We start from the raw sequence: 18825 nt of genomic DNA, 5'->3' as shown, positions 1-18825 counted from the left end.
ATTTTCAAGAAACTTAGACTCTACTAAAAGAGGTAAATGTAGGAATAATAAAGTATAGGTAAAAGCAAATGGCTATAAGAGAAAAGAGGAAATGGTAGATTAATTCCTGCTAGAAACAGGTAGAGGTAGGGGGGCTACACAGAAAATCAGCATACTTGAGTTCCAGTCTTATTTTAGCCTCTATCTTAAGCACATCATTCAGTCTCCACCAGTCTTATCTCCTCATCTATAAAATGGAAGGGTTGCACTAAACTCTCTTCGATAATCTTTGAAGTTCTGATAGATTGTACTTTTGTGAGCAGTTTGCATTTGAGATGGGCACTGAAACATATAGAGTGAAGAAATCCACCCCAGATGAAGACAGAATGTGAGCGAACACACCAATGCCTGGGCATTCCTGAGAATGGAGAGTCTTCCTGCCTCCCAGGGCTAGAGCAGACCCTCTGAAAGGGCAGTCAGCGAGAGGGCTAGAAAGAGAGCCTTGGAGAAGTTAACAGAGAGTCTTGAATTCCATTCAAGGTCATTGAGATTTTATTAGGGATTTTTTAAATAGCTAAAATATAATGGAAATGATTAAAGCATTGAGAGTAACTGAAAATCAGCCTGGAGTATAATAAGTGCAACAATTTAAGTGAATCAGAACTGCAAGGCCAGATAATCACTGGACATTATTGCATTTGAAAAGCTAAGAAAAAAAATTGGAAGGTAAATGGAAATTCAAAGAAAAATGGAAGAGATAAAACGTCTGAAGTTCTTGATGTTTAATCCTAAAAGAAAAATGTTGTAAAATAACAGGAAAAAAAGCTCGTTTATGATAACTTTCCTAACAATAGAGATAAAGAATGAAACTTAGTAAATAAGACGATTTGATCATTACAACTCTAAACACTAGGAAGAAAATAATTTCACACTCATATAGCCACACACATACAATGTTAAAAATGCCTTCAGCTTGCAAAAATGTTTACCGGTTTGCAACTTCTCCTATTTTTTACCACACTAGCAATGTCACATTGATGATACAGCTGATGGCAGTGACTATTAGTGACCTTAAGAACACAGCTGGGTTTCTATTTTTATTTCCGTGAAAACCTCTTTTCTTCAGCTAAATGATGCCTTAAAGGCCCAAACTAAAATCTATGCAGTCAAGGCAGTTTGTGTTGTATGTTTATACATATATATTTCACACAACAAAGCCAACTTTAAAGATATACACACACACTTGCACACACATAGACACATATTATAACAACAAATATATAGAAGCCTACTTGCAAACCACCTGGACTGAATAACTGTACTTTGCCCAAGTTCAAAGAACCAGCCAGGGTTACATAAAATTACTCCTTTTGGCAATACACTTCTTTTGAAGACCTGCTATTGATTCATGTAAATAACTTCTGATTTGCTAAATAAGTAAACAAAAAATCCAACACACTTAAAAGATATCAATGAACAATTCCAGCTTTGAAACTTTTCCAGTGACTATGAAGGATAGAAAAAGGCAGCAAATTTGTTTCTATTTGGGTGACTGCATACTTACTCACTTTAGTTCAAATTAGATGTAATAGTCTTGGAGAGTTTTATCTGGCTATTTGCCAATAAAAGTATCCACAAATAGTCAGGTTTCTGAATATGGGTAAAAACAGAGACAACATATGTTTAATATTCCTAATATAGTTGATACTGAGTAAATAGGATTGTATAGCATGAACTTGGGTGAAATGGCTCTTCAGCAAGCAGAAAAGGATTCAAGGATGATGGTCTTCCAGAGAAGTAACTTTGTAGTGGCTAAGAACAAGCTGACAAGGAAATTCCACAAGTCATAAAGGGAAAGGAATAGGGTGGTATCTCTAGCCATTCTCCTCATTGTTTGTAACACAAAATGGAGATACTGTCTGTGAAAATGACCATATTATGTTTTTATGTTGGTGAAAGTTTAATCTGTAGAAGATGTTGGAATGAAAAATAGGCATTCATTTTTTGACTAAGTGAAATAAAAAAATAAAAATATTAGAATAAGTACTAAATACAGATTTTCTATAACCTTAGGCTTCTAATTTGAGAGAAGGGCACCAATGTGCACTGGTTAGTCTGATTTCTCCTAAAGATCATAAAAATGAATGCTGACTGGCAGGAAGTCAAAGCCCTTTATATAATTCTTACTTTCTCTCCCTCTATATGAGTAGAGCAAGCTATGATAGGGGTTCGTAAACCTTCTTCTACCAGACTGAGAACTGCTTGCAAAGTGGATCATGCTATGGTTACCTCTGTATCTGAGGAAACAGTATTATAGTACAATAAAGGTGTCTTGTGTGAAATAGTCTGCAAACATATACATTGGTGCCCCAACCACATGATAACTGTGCTACTCGGGCATTCCTCAGCCCCAATGTCAAAGGAAAGGAGAAGATCTTGAGGGTCTAAGTACAGGAGTATGCAATGTCCACACAAACAAAGCCCTTCCCTTGGAAGTCACGGTGCCCTAGACTTGCTGGATTCTTCCAGGCACCACGATTAAGTATTGTACATCCAGTAATAAAGCATATATCATTCTAGTGCTCTTCAAGTCCCCTAATCTCCACCTGGTGTTTAGGCAGAATTAAGTGATACAAAAATTCTGGGCATGATCTGAGCTTCTGAATAGCTGCTCCACATACTGATGGTTTTAAGGTGTAGACATTGCTAAAGAGAAAACTAAAATATCTATTAAGCCAACTTTTCCACAGTATGTAATTAAACAGAGTTACACTGTTTTTTAATTGAATCAATGGTGCATAATTTTGGAGTAAACTAATGTGCATTCTATTTTGAATCCACATTAATCACTCTCTTTTATATGATCTAATCTAATTTAGGTGTAAATCACTCACTTTCCATTAAGGCATAAGCTTCCTCAGTAAAATGTAAGTTGAGGCCAGTTTTTTTTTTTCTTGTGGAAGTAGAGTTTATGTAGCTTCAAAAGCTCTACCTAAGATTGCAACAAGAATCTTCAAACTATGACTCAAGGCTAGTTTAGTTAAAGCTTGAGTAATTTAAGGAAATTGCCTAGGCAAGTAATTGGTATTATACCAAAACTAAATATTTCACAGTTACATTTGCTTTTGCCTAAAAATAAAAACTGGAGCAATACAAGGGCAAACTGCCAACACTGAAAATAATATGCAGCAGCTGTAAGTAATTGGGAGTGATAATCATAATTAGACAAGATGTAAGATATGTGTTAAAGCCAAGATTGGATCTTCCTGTTGACAACTGGGAGAAATCCCAAAGGACTGGACTCCACACCTAGCCCAGGTGCTTCTGCTCCAGGCCTGGGAGCCCTGCCAAAACCAAACTCGGCTCTAGACCTGCCATGAAACCACTGTCTAAAGGCCATGCTCCGCACTGTTCTCCAAAGGAAAAGAGGGAGGAAAGGAAAAAAGGAAGTCATACACCCTGCCTTCAAGGAGCCTGTAAAACAGGAGACTGGCCAATTATCTATGAGTAAATAGCATTAAATAAAAGAAGCCCAGATAACAAAAAGAATAGATATTTCTGAACGATAACATGGAAGACAGCTTTGTACTACCCTAGAAACATTGATTTCTTAACCAAGTGTAGATTATGAATGAGGTAAAATATGCTTGTTCCATGAAAAACCTTAAGCTGAAGAGAAAGTAGGATAGGGGTCATTTCTATCTTGCTCAGAGAATGCCTAGCACATAGCACACACTGAGTTTGCTAAATTAATGAGCAAGTGAGGATGGTTTATTCTGTGTTAGATGCTGTATTCAGTACTTTAAATGAATCAACACATTTAATTGTCATGATAACCTCTAAGATACTACCAATCTTCATATGCAGATGAAGATACTGAAGTAAGCACAGTTAGGAAATGTGCTTAAGTTAGTGCAGTTAGAAAGAGGTGTAGTTGGACTTTGAACCAATGTCATCTCCATATATAGCCCATATATTATGCAGATTATATTTAAAATCTCACTAAAGCCTTAAAATTTAGTAAGAAAGTGGGAAGAATAAAAACCAGCCTTTTCTGTTGTTTGAAAGTAGCTTCCCTGACATACTCTATTTCATTCCCTCTTTCTCTTCCTTTTTCTTAAAATGATAAACATGAAAGTATCTAGCACATTGCTTAAGAGCAGGATATTCTCTCTCTTTCTCTCTCTCTCCATTTAAAATCACCCTTTTGCATTCTGGCTCCTTTGTCTTTCTCTTTCTTTTTCTTTCTCTTTTCCCACATAATTTAAATTTCCTCTCCTTTCTTCATTCTTCTCAAAACCAAACACAATTAAATAGGTAGTAGAAAAGAAACAGAACAGTTTCCCTCGCACACACTTGTTTTGCCTTCAGAGCAAAAATCATAGGAACAACTACTGAAATGTGATATTTGATCAAAGTTGTCTTCAGTTAGACAAATGCATACTTAAGAATATTTTTCATAATCAATTCCACACTCATCTGTTGAACAGAATTATGTAAGCTACAAATGCACACATTATAAGGAGAAATGTTCCATAACTTCCATATGCTTATAAACCAGTCAAGAAGATATACATATATAATTATATATATATAATTTATTATAAATTCAAAAGGAACTATTTATGAAATCAGGAATAAGCAGAAAAATAATACTTCTTATTGGGAGATTGGGGGAGGGGGCTCATGGAGGTAGTGTGTTACATCTTTTTTTTTTTTAATTATTTTATTATTTTTTATATTGTTCAAGTACAGTTGTCTCCATTTTCCCCCACCACTCCCCTCCACCCCATCCATCCCCACTTCCCACTTTTTCATCCTACCACCTTTGGCTTTGTCTATGTGTCCTTTATACACGTTTCTTGATGATCCTTCCCCTATTTTCCCCTATTATCCCTCTCCCCGATCCCCTCTGGTTCCTGTCAGTTTGTTCTTTATTTCAATGACCCTGGTTATATTTTGCTTGCTTGTTTGTTTTGTTGATTAGGTTCCACTAATAGGTGAGATCATATGGTGTCTGTCTTTCACTGCCTGGCTTATTTCACTTAGCATAATGCCATCCAGATCTATCCATGCTGTCGCGAAGGGCAGGAGCTCCTTCTTTCTTTCTGCTGTGTAGTATCCCATTGTGTAAATGTACCATAGTTTTTTGATCCACTCATTTACTGATGGGCACCTAGGTTGCTTCCAACACTTATCTATTGTGAATTGTGCTGCTATGAACTTTGGGATGCGTAGGTTCTTTTGAAGTGGTGTTTCTTTAAGGATGACTAAGACTTTGGTATGTGGAGAAGGAAAATAGAAAGAAAAATCATTTAGGCTTAAGGATATAGAATGTGCACATGACAAGGAGTAATAAAAACTCTCTACCCCTTCAGAAAATGATTCCTGTGACTGGAGCTAAGAGTGTGTATAAGTGTGGATAAGTTGAGTAGAGTCACTCAACTTAGAGGTCCTGAATGCTGAGCTAGAGATCCTTAGCTTCTCTCAATAGTCAGTGGAGATCCTGACATTTCAGGCTAACATAGGCTTCTACTCTTGCTTCTGCTAGTACAATCTATTGATCACAGGATACTCAATCACTTTTAAATGTCAGCTAAACTCCTCTGCCCAAAATTCTTCTGTCTTCCAGTATCACTCAGAATGAATCTGAAACACTCATATATCCTATCCCTTCTAATTTTTAACTTCGGATGAGAAGCAGTATGATATCCACAGGCAACTAAACACATGGCAGAGAACATAGAAAAGATGTGACCATCCAAAAGGCACAGCTGAATATCTCTTAAAAGATTCAGAAGTATATCTCGGGCCATGGGTTCATCTACACTCCCTGTGTTTTGCTGCAAGAGGATGATACTACAAAGTTCGGTGCATGCTCTTCCCTTCTATAGGCTGCTCCATGATATAGCTTCTTGCTCAAATGCTGAAGGGAAGTATTCTGACTCTGTATAGGTCTTAAAAGGTAAAATATAAATGGTAAAAGACATGATTCTTCTGAGAAAAGTACTCAAGGCATTGTGTCCCCTTATGGGTTTATGGTGACAGTATAGGAAATGGATATAAAATTTATCATCATTCAACAAATATTATTGAACATTTACTAAGTAACAGACATTTTCCTATACCAATAATAAAGATACATATAATAAATCTTGGCTTGTAGACATTCTTGGTCTAATGAGCAAAAATTAGTATGCAAATATAATGTAATAGATATATAAATTAGATATCAAATGTGATGCCAAATTGATTTGGCAAGTGGGATTTTATAAAGAGTTTTCTCTTTTAAAGAAGATGATACTTGAACTGAGTCTTGAAGGTAATTTCCAATAGCTAATTACTAATAGCTAACAGTTATTTTCTGTAATTTCATAAGAGTTTCTATAATTTCTTATATAGCTGATTAGCATTTAACTTGCCAAGCAAATCTAATTAGTCCAAATAGTACTGAGATTCTTAAATTTAGTACAATTAGGCTTGTGCTGTAAGTCGCTGAGTTAACAAGTCACAGCAAAATAAATAAATACATATCAGTCAATGAGACTAAGGTCTCATTGGAGTAATAGGATACTCCAAGCCAATAGACCACAATGCCACCATTTTAAAAAGTGAGATGTATATGTACTAAAATGTATCTATCATTGCATTTTGTAAAATAATGATAATGATCATAATAATAATAATTGTATTTGTATCTACTGCCTGGGCTACTTACCTACCATGACTCTTTAGAGTGCCCTCTCATGTTCAGTCTAACATACATTAGAGTATGTTCTAATGTTCTACATTTGCCTTTTTTATATATATATCCAACCAGAATGAAACTTTCCTAAGAGAGAAGTTTTATTCACCTTTACCTGTGTTCAATCCCCAGCACATAAAAGACCTTCAGTATATACTTAAGAAGTGTAAATCATCATATATGACTTAGTATTAGATATTGGCCTCACATTTCCTTGACTATATTTATTCTTTGGTTTTGTTTTTTTTTTGGCCTATTAGTTGTCACTACCTGTTCTACAATCCATTTCTTATAGTAATTACATCCTAACAATGCAGAAACAGCTCCTACTTTATTTTAGGACTAATGGAAATACTGCATTCACAAAACTAAATGTACACCAGTTTGAGACATCAATGGACAAATATATGTAATGTTAATTGTAAAGTAGTAGTTTTAAACATATTATTGATATATCTTTGTTATATCTAAGACAATGGGGGGCTGAGTAGAAGATAAAAGCACTCAGGGAAAAGAGAAGGCATTGAGGTATGTGACATATAACAAAAAAGCGGATATATGGCCGTATATGGAATTAAGTAACAAAAGGACCATATTTATCATAGTAACTATTGTACTATTATATTCCTAGTACTTAGTATAGTGTCTGGTACCTAGTTCAGTACATATTTGCTGAATGAATGAAAAGGGTATATTGATTCTCTAGCCAATAAGCAAGTGGCTTGCTTCAAAAGAAATTTTTTTCATAAGAGAGGAGTACCCCTTTTAATTCTGACCTACTTATTTACTTACTTGAATTGTTCATTCAACAGACATTTCCTAAGCATCTACTTTTTGCCAGATTTTGTCAGAATTTGCCAGACTTCGTGCCTAGAAACACCAAGATAAACAAAACATGAACTAGGAGAGTTAACAATCTGGTAAACAGAAATGTATATAAATATTTGCAATGCAGTATTACAGTTGTATAAAAAATAATATATAATGGTAGCCTAATGACACACTAGGGTAATCTGCTTAGCTTGTTGGAGGAAATTTAGGAAAGATTGTCCCCAAAATGCATTTTAAATTATGGATATGGAGTTCTGAGGGTCCTTTATACTCTACCCACTTACTGTACTATTTAATTAGTCAAGACAATAAAATTTTATCTTTGCTTTGTGTGCTTGGCTTTTAAGATATATTTCTTACTTATGAAATCATTGTATATGCTCTGTTTATTATTAATCCTTTATTATACTGGTTTTATTGCACTCAAGGTTCTTTTAAAACAATAGCAGAAATAATTCTGAAATAGCTGAAATTGAGAAATCAATGGACCAATTAAATATTTATTTATATTTTTAAAAATGCCTCTTCCTAGGTCTTGGACAAGAGAAAATAATTTGAGTTTTGTGGTTTTATATTAGACTTTTTATATATCAAAACTTGAAAAGCTGTTCAATGATATAGACTTATTTTCTTCCCAATCTTTTCATTCTTTAGGACTCATTTTGATACAAATAGAAGCAGTAAATAGTTGATTTTTCTCTGTGTTTACTAAAGAGTAGTAGTCTCAGCCCTTGAATCTCATTCACCTGGAACCAATGATTGTACTGTTAAGAAAATTTCCCACTGGAAGTGGCCAATGCACCTTTCATCCCCCTCTAATTTCTTAGAAGTATAAACGAGGCAATTTATTCTTCTTGTAACATGGATATATAGTTATTGGTGAAAGTTCCATTAAAAACTACCTGCTGGTAATTCAAATTCAGTGACTAAAACTGCTCCTGGATTTGAGTTATGGATTTGAGGGTGAAATAACACATTTTTATACTACGTTATTTATTTTTTATTAGAAAACCATGCTTGCAATCAAGGTTTCATTAAGAATAAGTAGTTAAAAGTATGTTGGTGGGGTTTTTTATTGTTACTGTTATAATTATTATGGTAAAAGAGAATCAGTCTGAGGAAAGGCTGAGCATGTCTGTGACATTCAATTTCTGGAACAGGGTATATAATTCACATTCAAAGAGGCAACTATCCTCTTGTGAAATTAAGTGGAATTCATTGAGTAAACTCCCACGATACTCCAAGCTTTGTGAGTTTCTAGGTGAAATCTCTCAGTGAAAATTCAACATGTCCGTTAGCCAAGTATGTTTGGCTAACATATTTGGCTGTTTACACATGAGCTTCTCATGTATAAAACTGTGATCTTTCTAATGTGTTAGTGCAATCATACAACTCACCAGCTCCAAATTCTTTAAAGTCTCCTTTATCATAAAAAGCTAAGCTCTTTTTTAAAATAAGCAAGATAATTCTATCTGCCAAGAATCCTATTTAAAATTCCCACTACTTCAGGTCTCAATCTTCATGGGCCAGCAAGATTAATTTACTATTAGATCCTAGAATATATGTTGTGCTCTCTCCTTTCCTCATGCCTTTGAATACATTCTTTCCTCCAACCAAATGACAGTCTACTTTAGTAAATCTCTCTGTTAAATCATCCCTCCCTTGGTGGGGCAGATTTAAATACTCAATTTTCTGTCTCACTGCAATTTGTGCATGCACCTCTGGTGTTTCTAGGATTGTATTACTTTTTTTGAATGTCTTTCCTCACTTCCAAAAAAATTGTTGGAAAAGAGGATTTTTGTTTGCTTTTATAGCATTTAGCACAGTATTTTTCCAATAAAAAAGATTCACAAATATATGCATGTGTATGTGTATAATGTCATTTATATGTTCAATCCAAAAAAGATGAACTTGGAAAAAGAGGGAGTAGAATGTTTACTAGATCCTGGAGGGTAGGCGAATTGGGAATTATTGTTTAAGGATACAAATTTGGAACTAGTAGATAAATAAGTCCTGGATATTTAATGAAGGCATAGTAGTCAATAATACTGTATTATATACTTCAAAATTGCTAAGAGGCTAAATCTTAAGTATTCTCATCACAGGAAAGAAATGATAATTACATGATGTAATAGAGGTGCTAGTTAACACTATGGTGATAATAATATTGCAATATATAAATGTGTGAATCAACATCATTGTACGTCTTAAACTTACACAGTGTCATACATCAATTTTATGTAAATAAAAATAATTTTTTAAAAAATATGCATGGATGAATATTGTTCACTAATAAAAATATGTACAATGCATATAAGAGAAATAATGTTAGCTGCAATATATTTAAGTACTTAGCCTGTGCTCAGCCCAGTGCAATGTGTTGTATGTGCTTCATCTCTAATTCTCACTGCAGCCCTGCCAAGGGGATTATGTTATCTCTGTTTTTCCCTTAAGAGAAATGAAGCTCAGCAATGTTAATCAAATAGGCCCACATTGTCATAGAGCAGAACCAGATGTGAACCTAAACCTGCCCGACTCCAATGCCAGGGCTCTCCCCAATATACCCAGCTGCCTTTTGATTATCCTTAACATCCTGAAAGACACAAATTAGATTTTGATTTAGTCTTTTCCTTTTCTTTTCAGCTCCAAGTACAGCCCAGTATGGAATTACCGGGAGCGCCGACATTCTTTTCTCCTGCTGGTCCCTTGTGTTGACACTGTCCTCTTTCACCAGCATATTCTACCTGAAGAATGCCATTCTACAATGAATCTAAAGACCCATAAAAGGCTTTTAAGAATTCTCTGAAAGTGCTGATGGCTGGATCCAATCTGGTACAGTTTGTTAAAAGCAGCGTGGGATATAATCAGCAGTGCTTACATGGGGATGATCGCCTTCTGTAGAATTGCTCATTATGTAAATACTTTAATTCTACTCTTTTTCTGATTAGCTACATTACCTTGTGAAGCAGTACACATTGTCCTTTTTTAAGACGTGAAGGCTCTGAAATTACTTTTAGAGGATATTAATTGTGATTTCATGTTTGTAATCTACAACTTTTCAAAAGCATTCAGTCATGGTCTGCTAGGTTGCAGGCTGTAGTTTACAAAACGAATATTGCAGTGAATATGTGATTCTTTAAGGCTGCAATACAAGCACTCATTTCCCTGTTTCAACACGAATCAACCCATATTTACAAAGATGCATTTTTCTCTTTTGATAAAAAAGCAAATAATATTGCCTTCAGATCATTTCTTCAAGGTAAACACATATCTAGATTTTTCTGCTCGCATGATATTCAGGTTTCAGGAATGAGCCTTGTAATATAACTGGCTGTGCAGCTCTGCTTCTCTTTCCTGTAAGTTCAGCATGGGTGTGCCTTCATGACATAATATTTCCCTCTTCGTCTTCAACTAATAAAGACATCTTGCCAAACCCTACAATTGAGAGCAAAAGTAAACTACAATGATAAAGTGCACTGTATCCTATCTCTAAAGAGCAAGGTACCTATAGGATTGAAAATCCTCTGCATTATGAGTGGGGTTTGAGACTCTTCCCCCACAATAACTCAATTTTGTGAAGAAAAACGATTTAACACAGTACAGGTAAATTTACCATGTGATTTCTTTACTTGTAGCTAAATGTGAGATCCACTTTGGGAAATAATTCCTTTTAAAATGACAACATAGCCCAGCAAAGAGATTGCCTAGCAATCCAGCATCTTTTCTTTTCACTTTTCCCAGGCCAAAAATTTTAAGACAGTTTTTCAGAAAAGAAAAAGGTCTAATCAACTAATGTTACATGAGTTGTTGAGCACTCCAAATTAATTTGGTTCTGTGACAGGTAAGTTGGTATGATAAGGTGCTCCTGAGGACAGGGGCAGTTTGCACATTTTCCATCTGAAAACATCACTCAGTTGATAATTTGGAATACATGTTATATGACTTTTTTTTTCAAAATATATTGTAACAAATATTTCATGCTGGTGTGCAGTAGATAAATCCCTGAAATAACTAATTCTATAATAAAATCTTTCTCTTAGGGCCATGTCCATTCAAACAAATAAGGCCAAAAGAAAATTACTATGCCTTATTTCTTCTTGCATGGTATATATAAGATATGATAAAATGAAGACAAGACCAGTGATGAGAATATGTTAAGATATATTGACTATTAAATGCTCATGAATATTAAATTTCTATTATAAAGAGTGAAAACTACATTTTTAAAGAAAAGTTCTGTTACTTTAGGAAGTATTATATTACAGGAATAGTTTGATGGTTTTACTATTTACTAAAGAAAGACCATAGCCTTGAAGGTCATTTTAAAATTTAGACAAAGTTCCTGATTTCACTATACTTCCAGAGATTTCCACAAATAATCGAGCCCTTCTGCAAAAACTTACTAATCAAGTTAGATACAAGAAATTTCACAGAAATTATACATATTTAAGATACCTAACATTTTGCTTGGAAAGAGATACTGTAACTTGAAAATTGCAATTTCTTTCAAGTAAAACTTAATCCCAAAGCATACTATAAATGTATTTTAATTAAAAAAAAGGAATCCTAAATGAGGAGGCATAAATATAGAAATGTTTTCACAAAATGGCAATAATATGGCATGATGCTATTAAATTCACTCACTGTAATAATTTATTACATTATTTTGACTGATATATTAAAATGTTTTTAATACATATGGCATTTTAACTTTAGTATCGATTGCTTTTTAAAAATATTCTTTGTGGAGTTTGTGAGTAAATTAGAAAATATTATTTTGTATTGCAGCTTTAAAGTGGCACACTCCATAATACTCTACTTACTAGAAATAGTGGTGCTACCACAAAAGTGTTAACCATCAGTACCATTGACTGGGAGAAAGAAACAGATCAAGAATGCATATTATACAGTGACCGCTTTCCTAGAGTTAAAAATACCTCCTCTTTGTAAGGTTTGTAGGGTAAATGTGAGGTAAATTGAGATATAAACTATGGATGAACCAAATAATTAGTTCAAAGTGTTGTCATGATTCCGAATTTGTGGAGTCTGGTGTTATTACCATAGAATGTGACAGAAGTACAGTCATAGCTCAGTAGCTATATGTATTTGCCTTTATGTTAGAAGAGACGTTCTTGAGTGACATTTTTAAATAGAGGAGGTATTCACTGTGTTTTTCTGTACCACAGCAGCATTCCTAGTCCTTAGGCCCCTGGACAGAGTGAAATCATGAGTATTTATGAGTTCAATATTGTTCATATAAGGCTACAGTATTTGCTTTTTTGTGTGAATGTATTGCATATAATGTTCAAGTAGATGATTTTACATTTATGGACATATGAAACGTCTGATTACTTCATTTTATCAGTCCTGACTGTACAAGGTTGTTGCAATTTCAGAATAGTAGTTTTATGAAATTGATTTATCTTTTAATGTATAATTATTTTTTCTAGCTATTCATTTCAGCATTATATTTCCACAAGTTACAATTGTGGAATTTCTTTTGTTGCCCCTAAATTGTTTTTCAAAGAAAGAAGAAAGAAAAATAAGCAATTCAAAAAGGAGAGGAGAAAGAAAAGAAAAAGGCAGAACAGGGAAAGAGGTAAAGATGGGGGAGAAGGAAGGAAAAAAGAAGGGAGGGAGGGAGAGATGAAGAATTAGAAAGAGGGAGTGAGGAAGAAAGGAAGGAAGGAGGAAGGAAGGAAATAAAGAAAAATGGGGGAGGGAGGAAGAATTAGAATATTAGGGTAGTTAATTAATTTGCATTCTTGGTTTAACTGCAAGTGGTGTATGTTTTACAGTGATCCCATTCAAAACATAAGTCCTGTTACACCATGAAGTTCCTATTATAAAGATAAGTACTACCCAAATTATAGTATTCTGGATTTGGGGGGACTTGCAGCAATTATATAAAGATAAGTACTACCCAAATTATAGTATTCTGGATTTGGGGGGACTTTAAATGATTTGAGAGAGTGAATCTCAAACTTAAAGCTACTTTTGGGGGTTTAAAACTTAACTGAAATTTTAATGCTTCATCATAACATTTAAACTATATCTAGAAAGTAGACTGGAGAACTGAGAAAATCACCCAGATAATTCAGGAGAAAAAAAGATAAATATATATATATAACTACCCCAATGTGTCTACTCAGAAAACTCTGAGAAATTTATCAAAACCAATCATCTATATTGATCAAATTTATTGAATTGTTAATTTATCCATTGTGCTTAGCTTTGTGACACAGCCAAAAGTTATCTATTTAATCTTTTCAATAAAAATTGTTTTTTGGAATTCAGAAATGATTTAAAAAGAGGTCAGGTTTTTAACTATTTATTGAAGTATGTGGATGTACAGTATTTCAATAGATATGAATATGAATAAATGGTATGCCTTAAGATCCTTTGAATATGTATTTACTTTAAAGACCGGAAAAAGCTCTTCCTGTCTTTTAGTAAAACATCCATATTTCATAATCTGATGTAAAATATGTTGTACTGTTTCCAATAGGTGAATATAAAGTCAGTTTATCAATTAAAACATGTATTTGATTTATTTTGAAACTCTATTAGTCTAAGAGAAAAATGAAGAAGTAATAGTTTAAAGATATTTCTGCTATTCCCTTCTTTATTTTGTGTTTCCCCACTGTACTGCACTTACACCATTCAGGTACTCCGCAGCAATACAAGGTGAAAACATAGGGCGTCAAAAAATGAAAGGGTGCCATGTGGTAGCCTTTCTGTTGTTGATTTCCCAAAGGTTGACAAACTGAACTGCATCTAGCCTAAAGAAGAAGTTTTCTGGCAAGATTTTGTTATTAACTATTTAGAACTTTCACCTGCTGAAAGCAGCAAAGTTAGTGACAGGAAGTGATAGTAAAATCCTGTTGGTTTTATGGGCAAAGTGTCTGGAAACTCAAATGCCTATAGGATTCATACAGATAGCATAATTTTATAAGACACCTGGGTATAAAACAGGGAACATATACTCCACCTCAAAACATTCATACAGTTTTCCTAAAATCTTTGCTTTCTAAGCAAAATTTACTTTGTCTGAGAGCTGTTAGATTGTGATTTTAAATCATTCATTTACGGTGGCTCACATTCACAGAGCCACCGCAAATGAATGATTTAAGCTCTCTTTTCCAAATCTGTCCATCTTCGATTGGTCAACCAAGTAAAATGAATGATGTGGCTTGTAAACAAATTAGCAAACCATGAAAAAGTCCATACTTGGCAAAATAAGCTATTTTGAAATATGGGCATCCTTGCTTTTCTCGGAAAACCATATCTACAAACCCCTCCATTCCCACAAAAATGAAAACACACTAATAAACTCCTGGTTTTCCCACTGACTCCTTATTTCTCTCTTTGTAACTTTTCCCCTGTATTCATTCATCGACATGGAAGCAGAAGCATCGAGTCTCAGACCCTGCAGGTTAGTATGTGGGGGCAGAGCTCTTTTCTCTCTGAACACAGAAGGTCAGAACACAGACACTTCAAAATGACAATCAGGTATTTGGAAAATAGTTATTTGCTTTCTCCTGTCAGGCAAAAATTTAAGAATTTTAAGGGAAAGTTTTCCAAGAATAATTCATTTGAGTTAGTGGAATTTGAACCAAACACCAGTGAATGTATCCCCCCCCAAACTCTCCAAGATGCACGTGCTTTCACATTCACACACGCTTTTTTCTAATAATTCCAAATTTACTGAAAATATTTTGGAATTCACATCTCTAGTGGAAAGTAAAACAATTGGCAATTGAGTCCAATAAATAATTTTCAGTCTTCCTGGAGAGAAAGAAAGGAGGAACACTTTTCAGTCTTCTCCCTAAAAACTCTGCCCACAATCCTACTAAGGCTAGCACAGCTCTCCCATCTTCTATCCAAGAAACATCTTTACCTCAGAGGCACATGTGGCAGCTGGAAATACTCCTGATGGATCACATCTATCTCTGCCTCACATTTTACAGTGGCAAAGCGCTTTAGCAGACATTGCTACTTTGACTTTCACAGTCTGTTAAAACATTACTATTGCCACATGTTGATGATGGGAATGAGATTCAGAAATTTGAAGTCACTTGCTGAAGATTATACTTTACTGAGTGGCACACCTGAGACAACCGTGCAATGCAAAATACTACCAATGTGTTTCTATTTCCATTAGCCTCCTGAGGAACAGAAAAAAGGATGCAGTTATACCTCTAGCTTCACAGACAACGAGTAATTCATTTATACTTAGATATAAGTAACTTCATTTATACATATATATTATTTCTTTAACTCCATCCCTTCATTTTCCAGTGTCTCCAGAGGGTGTGTGGTTTAAAGGCAAATCATGTTATACATCTCATCTAAAACTTTTGGGGCATGAAACATACAATGCAATTGCCTTTGGACATACAGCCCTTGTAACGTTAGACCCATTACACCAAATGGAGGGTCTCATCATAATCATATGTATCTTTCTAACAGAGCATTTTGCAAAAGACCTACCAGCTTTTGGATGCTCCACTAAGATTATTTGCCAGGCATCTGCAATCAACAGAATTCTTAGGGAAATGGAGATCAGAATACATGCACACATTTTTTTTTAAATTCACAATAGAATACTGATTTTAAATCTTGAGTGATGTTTGAGATAATTTATGTCAAAATACTAATGAAATGCACATCTGCTTGTGTTGGGCAGTAGAACAAGAGAGAGATTCTAACTTTAGGAATTAAATTATATACAAACTAAGAAAACACATTCATTTTTTGTTGTCAAAATACAAATATAATACAAATCTTATGGACATAATTCTTTAGTTTGAAAAAATTACAAGTGTGACTTTCATATACATATAAAAGAAACACAATTCTCCAGTGAAGAGTAAGATGTTACAACTAGATAAAAGCACAATCCTAATAACAGACATATTTATAGATTTAGAATACTGACATTCCCCATATGCTAATGGGGAAAACAGGCTTTTTTCTAAAGAAGGAAGAGGTCCTTTTCTAAGAGGTCAACTGAATCTGTAACCAACAGAATTTATTTACATGTCTCTAGACAAGATGCAGGGTGGAGTAAAGTAGGTTTATAGTTGTGAGTGGGGAAAATGGAATTTATTCTGGTATTATTATTTATTAATTCTTGTATTACTTGCCATATAAACAACTGTAAATCTACTTTTGTGCCCCTCCTTCCAGTACATTTTGCCTTAGTATCACTTATCTACAACTTATAAAATAGCTCAAATGCAGTGAAAGGTAAAACCCTCATAGAATTAGAATCAGGTAACCTGGAAGGATGTGATCTAAATAATTCATGGATTTTTCACTGTAACACAAATGTTCCCCTAAAATTATGAGGCATGACATTCTTAAAAACAGTTGAATTAAATGAATTACTCATATTTTAATAATATAGTAACCTTTATTGTAATGACTCAGAAAAACAAACCCAAGTTATCTATATACCTAACAGTCTACATTCTGTATATTCTAATTAGTAATTTTGTCCCTTATTTAGTTTGGGACATGTCAAAGGGAAAGTAAACAATTAAAACACACAAGAACCAACTTGCTTCAAGAATCTACTTCATTGAAAAATTAATATATTTAGATATGTTAAAAGAAAAAATGTTTTGGTCATTTGGCGAGATAGGCATTTTACTTATGGGATTTTAAGTTAACATTTACATTAACAACAATAAGAAACATAAAGTAACAGTTGAAAGAGCAATATTTCATCGACCGAATATAAGGGTAATGGTAAAAACACTGCAAGAGGCTTTTACAAGAGCCGAATGGTCTGTTTCCACTTAATGCTGATGAGCCCAGTCCTTGCACAAATTTTGGTTTGGTACAAACTGCAGGAGGTAGCATGGTTCATCAGGCTTTCAAAGCTTTAAAATGTTAAAGGGGTGGTTTTCCTTATTCATTTGAAATGAATTGCTAAAAGCATTGTTATATTCTTCAGTGGAAGTTTAAATTTGCTAGTTTGTTCATTAATTTTGACCTTTTCACATTAAAAAAAAGTTAACTTTACACTTAACCACAGAAGACTTATACCTCCTGAAGTTTTGAATTGTGTTTAAACAAGTACTACAAGCACGTGGGATATTCTGAGAAAATTTGAGGACCTAATTTTTAATGGATTTATAAAATAGTCCTTGGAGACTATAATATGCTGATAATAGAGAACAAACATTTCTTGATGGTTCCAAAGCACCTGATAGAGTGCACAGAACTCTTATATTTTTCTAAATAGTTTTATAAATGTTGACTGTGGTTGCCCCCAAACCTGACATCTGCCACCAAAGTTTTGACAAGTGACCAAACAACAATGTGGTCAATAACTCATTTATGGCATACTCCTTAAGAAATTGTTGCTAGAAATTTGAAACTCTTCAAGCTGATATCTTTTAAAACAAAACCCATACTCACACAAACACAAAATCATATTTTTATTTGTGAACTGGAAAATAAGCTTGCAAACCAGCCATGTGGTGTTCTGGATAATTCAAAAAAAAAATGAAGAAGAAGGAGGAGGAGGAGAAAGAGGAAGAAGAAGAACAACAACAACAGCAACAACAGTGCAGCCAAAAGTTTCTTTTTAAGATTTATTTACTAAGATTTTAGCATAAGTAACACCTTGTGTTTAATTAATCAGAGGACAGAAACTATAATAAATGCTGACATGGAGAGAAGCAGATTTTATTTAAAAATTAGAATAAAATTTATTTCTAGAAATATATTTTTCCTATTGAGAAATAATTAATTTATGCTTCTGCAAATCTCATTGTTTAATAACTTTAAATGTTGACAAAGAGAAAGACTGGTATTTTTAATTTAGAATTTTATTTCTGGAAATGTACATTTTTAATTTACTGATAAACTAGTATGTATATTTAGAGACTTCTCTCATAATACAATTTTAACAATATATTAACAATGTCTTTATGGTTTAACATATGACAAATATATGTCTTTGTTTATCAAGCAACACAGGAACTTACATCATCATCTATTCTTATGTTGAAGCACATTCTCAGGCTAGTATCCTTTCAAAAAAACTGTCATCTGCTGATTTGGGATATTTTAAAAATTAAATTTAGTTTAAACTACAAAGACATTTACTTTATCCATTGTCAGGTAACTTGAAAAGTTTATGTGACGTTTATTCATTCATTTAGTCACTCAAACAGTAAGGTATAATTAGGCAACTTTCAAAGAGCCATCTGAAAGGAATTGCCTGGTGAAATTAACCTGAAGTTTAAAAGACT

General features: G+C 33.8%; 1 protein-coding gene across 1 annotated transcript in view; it reads left to right on the top strand.

Annotated features, from left to right (window-relative positions):
• The window catches only part of NEGR1 (neuronal growth regulator 1), an 838303-nt gene extending 825362 nt beyond the window's left edge, over nucleotides 1-12941 (top strand). Inside the window, exon 7 of the mRNA XM_028513898.2 lies at nucleotides 10199-12941. Within this exon, the coding sequence (XP_028369699.1) occupies nucleotides 10199-10323 (125 nt within the window). The 3' untranslated portion in view covers nucleotides 10324-12941. The remainder of the gene's footprint in view (nucleotides 1-10198) is intronic.
• Nucleotides 12942-18825: the final 5884 nt, after the last annotated feature.

The sequence above is a fragment of the Phyllostomus discolor genome, chromosome 5 (assembly GCF_004126475.2).
Source record: "Phyllostomus discolor isolate MPI-MPIP mPhyDis1 chromosome 5, mPhyDis1.pri.v3, whole genome shotgun sequence".
NCBI lineage: Eukaryota > Metazoa > Chordata > Mammalia > Chiroptera > Phyllostomidae > Phyllostomus > Phyllostomus discolor.
Note: the sequence above shows the minus strand (reverse complement) of the source record. Positions and strands in the feature narration are given on the sequence as shown.